The sequence below is a fragment of the Prosopis cineraria genome, unplaced genomic scaffold, assembly GCF_029017545.1.
Source record: "Prosopis cineraria cultivar Desert tree isolate PC_DT_omini unplaced genomic scaffold, ASM2901754v1 PC6, whole genome shotgun sequence".
NCBI lineage: Eukaryota > Viridiplantae > Streptophyta > Magnoliopsida > Fabales > Fabaceae > Prosopis > Prosopis cineraria.
This window is the reverse complement of record NW_026555337.1, coordinates 38,131,222-38,140,659: the sequence shown is the minus strand read 5'-3', so window position 1 is coordinate 38,140,659 and position 9,438 is coordinate 38,131,222. Positions and strand designations below refer to the sequence as shown.

General features: G+C 30.4%; 1 protein-coding gene across 2 annotated transcripts; it reads left to right on the top strand.

Moving 5' to 3' along the window:
* Positions 1-2,426: 2,426 nt before the first annotated feature.
* Positions 2,427-6,831, top strand: LOC129312844 (sm-like protein LSM7). 2 transcript variants are annotated; one of them, XM_054955596.1, is made up of 6 exons: positions 2,430-2,547; positions 2,635-2,674; positions 2,809-2,890; positions 3,782-3,853; positions 5,143-5,195; positions 6,494-6,831. In XM_054955596.1, the coding sequence occupies exons 2-6, from the start codon at positions 2,672-2,674 to the stop codon at positions 6,581-6,583; spliced, it is 300 nt and encodes a 99-aa protein (XP_054811571.1). In that variant the 5' UTR covers positions 2,430-2,547; positions 2,635-2,671; the 3' UTR covers positions 6,584-6,831. The 2 variants fall into 2 exon arrangements, with proteins under 2 accessions (XP_054811573.1, XP_054811571.1); XM_054955598.1 differs by lacking the exons at positions 5,143-5,195; positions 6,494-6,831 and adding an exon at positions 4,642-5,054 and having other exon boundaries at positions 2,427-2,547.
* The last annotated feature ends 2,607 nt before the right edge of the window (positions 6,832-9,438 follow it).

Genomic DNA, 9,438 nt, shown 5'->3' with positions numbered 1-9,438 from the left:
TCATCTTTATTTCGTCTTTTAGCTATGTTTTCTTGTTTCTGACTTTCAATTCTAGCTTCTTTCATTATCTCATCTTCAGCAATTGCTGTTTATTCCTCCATCACTGTATCTAGATTACGTTTACGGATATTTCTTGCTATAGCATCTTCCTTAATCTTAGATAAACCTTCATTCCCATTCTCATCCAATCTACTGGACGTTCCTAACTTAGACTCATGCCCATTGTTGCTCTCCCTCTCTCTAGCTTTCTCACCCATTCTCGGTTCTAGAAAGATAAAATTGAGATGTCAACCCTTCATTTTAGCATGAGATAATCCTTGCCTTTCATTTAAAATTGATTTTTAGATTTTTTTTAATATTGTCTTTATTAAAATAAAAATTAATAAGTATAAAAAATTAATATTACATCCAGATTGTTCAGAGTACATCTAAGCTGTCTAGAATAATTTTTTTCAAAAAAATTAATATTAAAGTTGACCTTCTAGATTAAACATATATTATTTAGAGTACATTTGAATAGTCAATTTATAAAAATTATAAAAAAATTAATATTAAATTAGACCATCTAAACTAAATTTGTACTGTATTGACAAATTTAGTAAAAAATTAATAAATTTTATAAATTCTTATTTTTCCACTTATAAATTCTTATTTTGATAAATAAAAAAATTAAATTTGAATAGCTCAGATGTCATAAGTTAATGAGAATCATGATACTTTATTCCCTTGATGAGCATTCAAATATACTTTGCACAATTTATATTTAATATTAATATTTTTTATAATTTTTATTTTAATATAGACTATATTAAAAATATAAAAAAATTAATTTAAAATGAAAGGCAGGAATTATTTTATACTAAAATGAAGGGTTGAGATTAGCTCATTTATTAATGAGCTCTTGGTGCTCATTAGCCTAATGAGCGTCGAATGAGGATTCAAAGGCAGTGGACCACAGAGCCAAATGTTAGAAGGAGAGGAAAAAAATAAAAAATATAACGATAAGATTGGAAATATACTATTCAAACAACTGTAGGCCTACATTATCACCTGATGGATTTTACAAGATAAAATAAAATAAAGATAAAGATTAACGTCTTACCTTAGTTCACGTTTACCGTGGTACCTTTTAGGCCATGACATCAAAAAAGCAACGAGTTGGATGACCTGAGACTTTATCTACTCTTTTTGATAATACATATAAATTATTTTTAACTATTTCACCAAAAATAAGAAATGATAAAAATTATTGATTTTGTTTGAAAAAGAAATATATTTCTGATTATCATCTTAAAAAATATTTTTTCTCTCATGTAATTTTTTACTCCCTATTTATCAAAAAATTTAAAAAGGGTAAAATTGAAAGAAAATATGTCATCCAAAGAAATTAAAAGAAAATGATCAATTATCTACTTTTTTTTAAGTAAAGTAACTTATAAAAATGATTATAAATTATTTATAAAATGTGACTTATATAAGATAGGAAAACATGTCTCTAGTTATTTTTAAAAGAAAATATATATATTTAGTATTATATATTTAAAATATTTTATTTCAATCAAATTTGAGAAAATTAATTTTTTATATATTATTTATCCAAAAAAATTCTATTTATTAATATTATCAATGCTATACAAAGTTTTGTTATATTTTTTAACAGGAAAAACAAATGAATGACAATAAAAATACAACAATGACATAATATATAAATACATATTATAAAATTTTAATAAGTCTTCTTATGCAAATTTTTTCCCTTTAAACAGTAAAGTATTCATCAATACCTTATATTGTAATCAAGAAACTTATATTGAGAATAAGGGCTTGTTTGGTTTCTATTTTAAAATTATTTTGTTAAAAATAAAAAATTATTTGGGTATGTATTTTGAATTTAAATATTTTCAAAACTATTCTCAATTTTTATTTTTAAAAATGAAAGATGAAAACAACTTAGAACTGTTTTTGTTTTTCTATTTTTAAAGTACAATACATTTTACTATTATTTTAAATTATTTTTAATTATAGTTAATCACTATCGTAAGCCATTACATTAAACCATTAAGAATCACCACTATCTTCAACAATAACAAAAAAAAAAATCACCACTAACTGCTTTTTTTAACTCTAAAATTATTTTTAAATTAACATAATTAAATGAATTTTTCTTTTATTTTTTTAAAAAAAATTTTTAAAAATTGATTTATAACATAATTTAAAAAAATAATTTTTAAAATAAAAAATAGAAAATAAACAAACAAGCCCTATATGATTTTGATTTTAAAGTCTTAATTTTAATCTTTTGTAATGGATCCTCCTTTCTTTTTTTTTTGGTTAAGATCATGGATCGTTTTGAGAGGCCTAGAAACATGTTGACAAATGAAAGGCCTGTGCATTTGCCTTGCCGGTTTGCCTTGAATCGGCTCTACCCGGTCTTATTTAACCCGCCCAAAGCTCCACCGGTAAAGCGCGCATTTTGGATTTATAAGCGGAGCCTCCTTTCGCTAACTCGTCCGCTGTGCGCGCTTCACACTCGGTCTCCTGTTGCAGGTAGTTTCCGTTAGTGTATGTGTAATTATGTATTGCTATGGCTGTTTCTATTTCACAATTTACAGCTCGAATTTCGTTGTGATGCAGAAGAAATTCAATAGAAGCTGCCGAGTCCTACTGAGACATGGTAAGTTTATTTGGCACTCATACGGGAAAATATAAAAGCTTGTAAAGGGGCTATTCTGTTGGTTCAGCTTCTTCATTTTTTAGGCCTTAGGTTGCTTTTCTTTCCTTAATTGTTGGGTTATTTTGTATAATTAGTCGGGTAGGAAAGAAACTGTTCTGGACCTGGCAAAATTTGTGGACAAAGGGGTTCAAGTCAAGCTTACTGGTGGCAGACAAGGTAATCCAAATTTCATTTTTTTTTCCCTTATCCCTAGTTTAAAAGCATGCAGTTTATTAGAATAGGCCGTGAAGTTTAATTGATTTTTGGAGATAGAGATAGACTTGGATTGTTTCAAGGCAAAAGCCTATTTTGCTACTTGGAAGATGGTGTCATTGTCAATTTAATACTTCATTAATAATTTATATCACTTTGGTATGCAAAATATGATTTTTTTCCTCAACTCTGCATATTTCTTGTTGGTGTCTCAATACCATTTTTCTACCCAAGAACTGTAAAATTGAAACACTTACACACACACACACACACGCTTTTTGGTACTAAAGTGACACAATCTCGAGTATCAATTTGATATTTAGAGCATCTTTGCGGAATAAACTTGAGTATTTGCTGGCTGAGCAGGCTTTGTGAAGCATGCGTGCTTTTTCAACAAGCAGTTTTTTTTAGGCATCATAATCTGATTCTGGCTTTCCGAATTTTCCTATGGCTACAAACTAACAATGTCTACTTCTCTGTATATAAGTTTGTTGTCGTTCACCAGGACTCACTGTCCCTAAATACTGATTTGTGACCATTGGTGTACTTGAGTCGTTGCTTAAACTTGATGCCATGTCCTTTGTGATCCAAATTGCTTTGAAGCAAACATTAATTTTCTAATTAAAAGAAAATAATGATATCAATAATGATGAAGAATTTGAATACGAGTTATTAGAATGCTGTCACTCAACATTATGCCATATTCTCAATTTAGTTATTGAACACATAAATTAGGCTTACTTTTTTAGTAACAAATGGCAAGGACTGATTTAAGAAAGATTGCGTTTTTTATGGAACAAACTGCTAGTAACTTCTCCTATAAAGCCTCCTTATATTTAATTTGTGGCATTGCAGTCACGGGAACTCTAAAAGGTTATGATCAGTTACTTAACCTTGTCCTGGATGAAGCTCTAGAATATCTGAGAGGTAAATATTACCAACACCTTATTTGCTTTTCTTGAGTTATTAACATATATATTTTTTCCTGATAGAAACATATGAATTAGTAGTTTTGACTGAGTCCTTAATTCTGAATTATGTATTCAACTTCATAAATGCAACTTCTGCATTGAGTTTGACATGCTCTTTTTTTTAAAAGGAAAATGCAAATTGTCACTTTTTCATTTCTAATCAAGGGTCACATGTACAGCTTAGATGGATAAGCTAACATTTTGATGAAACATCACTAATTTTTGCATGGCTGAATCTGCCAAAAGATTTGAAGTTATAATAAGATTTTCATAATTAACTTGGTAGCATGAATCCATAGAATTATTCATGTTGCATGCTTGCTACTAAGCCTTACATGTGAAGTATTATGAGAACAATTTCCACAGTCTCCCAAATATTATCAAGTGAATTGATCCATCCAGTACTCATAAAAAAAGAAAGAAAGAAAATGTACAATAGAAGAGGGGCGCATTGTAACAAGAAGCCTTGTCAAGTTTTGTTCTACTAAGTAGGGTCGGCTACATGGATTGGATGATGTTATTATGCTTTTATTATTCAAAGATCCTGTTTAATGATTTCATTAAGTTTTTTTTTTCCCGTCTCTCTCTACTCTTCACATGACTCAAAACTATTCGTTCTACCCTCTTTATTGACGCCTATGATGGCCTTCTCTATACATGTTTGAACTATCTTAAATAATTTTCCATGGATTCTGCGCATGAAAGTTATTGAATGAGACCTTTTGATTAACAATATTCCGAAAGGTTTGGTTGATAATAGAGCACAATGGTGTCGTGCAATCCATGTAGTGGACCAAGCTTATTGGGGACAAGGTTTGTTGTTTCTCCTTGATAGATGCCACATCAGCTCCTCCTTGTATATACAATGTTGAGTCCTACCCATTGAGTGTAGCATTGTCACAATTGAAAAAAAAATATATTAATAAACAGTTAAGACTAATTCTTAGTTGCTTTAACTAGTGAACTGCCAATAGGGTTACCACAGTGGGTGCCATGCTTTTGCACAGAACCCAATGAGTTGCACTGTTCACTTTTGTGAATAGTATGGCTCTCTACACTTTTTAATATTTTATATGGATGCCCATTTGCAAAATCTTGGACTGGAAACTTTCAGGAGTTTATGAGTAGAAGTGTCAAAATTTATTTTGTGTGGCATAAGTCCATAACATATTTTGTTAACCTTGAAAAAATTATGCCATTGCATGTGATAAAACAAAATGCATTTTATTTTCTCTTCTGCTGCAGATCCTGATGATCCACTGAAAACCACTGATCAGACCAGACGTCTTGGCTTAATAGTAGGTTTCCTCCTTTGCGGTTTTGTTATTATCACATGAACATCAAACTTAGATCTTCTATATAATAAATTCTAGTTTACCTGTACTCAAAATTAACTTGAGTCATTGAACCATTTATTTGAAGTCTGCTACTGGATATTTTTCCTTAGTAAATATCTTTTAGACATAGAGATATAAAAGGGGAACTCATTTGGCAAATAGATGAATCATGCATTTTGATTCTATAAGCTACTTCATCAAGAGCAGATGAAAATGGCTATTTTATATTGGGAAGAGAAACAGAAATGATAAAGGAAGGGGGCTTGTTGCCATCTGTTTATGAAACATTGTTGGGAAGGAAACAACAAAAATATTATGTAATTAATTAATTTGGAACCTTATTGTCTGAAAATATTGCTTCAGATGACCAGACTTTAGATGTATTTTGTGGCCCCATGATTGATCATGGTAAAGTAAGGTGAATTTTGTTGTTTTATCATGCATAAATCTGTAGAACTAAACTCTATTTTGACACCATGCCCTTAGGAGGCTGTCAATGTTATTAATTTCACTCTGCTTTATCGATAGTACCCTTATCCTACTAGTTATATAGAAGATAAATGGCATGCTACCGAGAAATCTTGCATCTTCATCTTTTCCGTGGGTTTTAAGTTGAAAAAGAATTGTCAAATGAACTTCGCTGATTTTGAGTTCGAGTTTTTCTAGCTCAGGAAGACAAAAGGGTGCTTAACTGTTGACACTTGCAAAATACAGGCAGCAGCTGTATAAACTAATCAACTTATTTGTTCAGGTCCGAGAATAATGACAGGGAAAGAAAATAAAAATAAAACACCAAAAGGAGCTTCATAAAAGACGCAACTCCTAGTTATTATATTTTTCTTCTCTGTCCAGCCCTTCCTAGGATCCAACGATTGCTGAATAAGAGTATTCCAAGGTTGTTCATTCGAGCGTGTTAAGGAGTTGCAGGGAGGAAGTACACTGTTTTGCTGTGCTTTTTATGGGAGGAAAAGCCAATATTACTTTTATATGATTTGGGATATGTTAAGGGTTTCTGAGAATGAAGGGCAGGGAAAAATTTTGCTAAAATTTCATATATTCTGAGGCCGCTAGAAAGAACTTATGGTATTAGCACCATGCTAAATTTGAAATTCACAACATTGCATGCACAAACTCATTTTAAAATGATTCGTGTCTTTCCAGTTTCTATTATGCGGTTTGAATTTTATCAAGCTTAACTTCTGGAACACTGGTGAAAATTTCTTTACTCCGGGCACTTGACTGCTTTTGTTGTACTGCAGGTTTGTAGGGGAACAGCCGTCATGCTTGTGTCCCCAACCGACGGTACAGATGAGATTGCAAACCCCTTTGTGCAGCCAGATGGGGCCTAGGTGTGATATATATGTGTATGCTGAGTTAACCTTCTTCCTCTTTAATTTTGAACCATTTTGTGGTCTAATCAGCATTTAGTTGTCTGAGTAATCGGATTTGTTAAGTTGATTATGCATTAAAGGATAGATGGGTAGACATTTCATGATCTTGTTCCAATTGATTGCGCCTTGAATTCCCTGTGACATTGTTCATTGAAACTTATTCTTAGCTTAATGAATGAGGAATATCTTTCTAATGCTATAACCAATTGAAACTTGTTTTTTTTTTTTTCCTTCTCTAGTAGTCTTATTTGTTCCCTTGTGACTGAAAATATCTCTTGAATAATGAGGAAGAAGGATCAAGTGGGGTGATTTTGTGTTTGGGCATGTGGAAGAAAATGAAGGTTCTTTTCAGCTGTATCAACTGCATACTTTCCCCTTGTTTTGATTTACTTCCTCTTGATCACAATATAGAGCATTTTTTAGAAGCTTTATTTGATTCAAAATATAGTAGATTAAATAGTTTTTATAATTGTATTTTTCAACTCTACCCCTGATGTGAAACAAGAAGGGAAAAGGGGAAGAGAGGGGGGAGGGAGAGGGAGAACACCAAAACTCTTGATTTTTTTTTTTTAATGATATCCAAAAGTTAAATGCAAATGAAGAACCCAACTCTATTTATAGAGCTTTAAAAATAATAAAATAATAATAATTTAAATTTAAATCTCAAATCTTAAATCTAAATGTAATCTTAAATATACTGATATTTAAGGTAAGTAAAATAAATAATAAATATTGATTATAATGGATAAAATCTTTATTCAAATATTCCTAATGGATAATTCTAATATTTTAAATAAATTTTAATTATCCAAATTACTTATTATCTCATATTCCATCATTTCTCCCTCGCTTGAAAAACTAGTCTCCGATCAATTAAAATTAAGGAATAACTCAGTTGAGGAGAGATAGGTGGGATAAAATTTCATCTAAATGCATCGATTTAGAGATCCTTTCCAATAAGTGAGGTAGCAACAAATTGCATCATGTGGAGGACAACATTGGTTATTAGAAATATTTGAAAAACCTCTCCAACAGACAAGATATTGTTGAAGCTTCCTAGTAAGTGACAGGACATTCTTGGCAAGTATAGCTTGTAGGTGGGGTGAATCTATAGTGAGGCAAGGTTGGTTGGCAAGTATAGCTTGTAGTTGGGGTGAATCTATGGTGAGGTAATGTTGGTTTTAGCTGATTACAACTTAAGAAGATGCCACTTGTATGACAACTAGAGGCACTTTTGTTGAAACTTTTAATGGAGCCTATGAAGGTAAGGGTGCTAGGACCAACAAACTATTCTCATGATTGGGCTCCATAAGAGTTATAATAGACTCTTTTGATTCCAGTGTTTGAGTTTCAACATCTATCTACTCTCTATCTACTCACTGGGCAGATTTTGGTTACTCATTGATTTTGTAATTTGTTGGAAACTCTTCTCTGTTTTCTTAGTTAGACGTGTACTTTCTTAAATTTGATGTTTCAATTCAGCGATGCAACATTTGACTTTGGTTATTTGCCTCTTTTTAATTTAGCATCAAAACTTTTTTCCTCAACAATTCATCAAGCATATTCAACCTTGTGACATGCTTCATTACCGCACCATTGGTCATATGCATACCAGTATTGGCGTCATTCTTCAATTATTTTCCTCTATACTGTGGATGCCTAACATGTCGAGGTGGGGTGCCATAATAATTTTGCCCCTGCATGTGCATTCATGATAATATTCCATATAAAATCATGAATATTTGGATTGAAAATTATCCTTCAAATATTTTATATGATGATATGTGGCTTTAGGGAAGGTTTGGGTTATTTATAGCAATGATTAAAAACTCAAAGCGAATCGGACGGTCGAATTGATTGAACCGTCAATCGATCGAGTTAATAGCTTGATCAAGCCAAAAAAGTAGTCTAAGGAGTTGGGCTACTTTGAGTTGGCAGTCAGATCGGGAACCGGATCTAGTTTTAAAAATCAAACTATTCAATTTTTATTTTTTTATCAATTTTTTCAGACAATGAGCTATTCTTTTAATTATTTGATATTATGTTGTATCATATGACTTGTTAAATCATGATAAACTTAAAATATTTGATTTCATTTTTAAGTTAAGTGGCAATTTCATATTTATTTTTTATATTTAGATTATTATATTTATATATAATTTTTTAATTTAATTATTATGTCATCAGTTTAACTATTGGTTCAACTCGGTTAGACCATACGAATTGTGAACCATTAGCCTTTTCAGTTCAATATTCGATTTGGTTTTAAAAACATTGATTTATAGAGCTTTAAAAATAATAATAATTTAAAGTCAAATCTCAAATATTAAATCTAACTATAATCTTAAAGATATTGATATTTAATATAACAATAAAATAAATAATAAATCTTGATTTTAATAGATAAAATCCTTATTCAAATATCTCTAATTGATAATCTTAATATTTTAAATAAATTTTAATTATGTAAATTACCTATTATCTCATATTCCATCAACCCTTGCATAATTTAATTACTCTTTTTTTTTTTGAAAAAAAATGATGTTCTAGCATTTCAATAATCATTGTCAAGACACTTAGATGAAATATTTAACAAGAATATAATTGAAAAAAAATATTTAACAAGAATATAATTGAAAAGATATCAATTCATTTAAGAGATTAAGGTTTTATTTAATTTTTATAGGACAGTGAAGTGGTTACTAATATATTTGACTTCTGTTGTGGCATATCCCTTGATCCTAAAGTCATAATAGACATTAGAAAAATGGGATCTGTCTTGCTAATTGGAGTTTCTTTTTTTCTTGATGTAA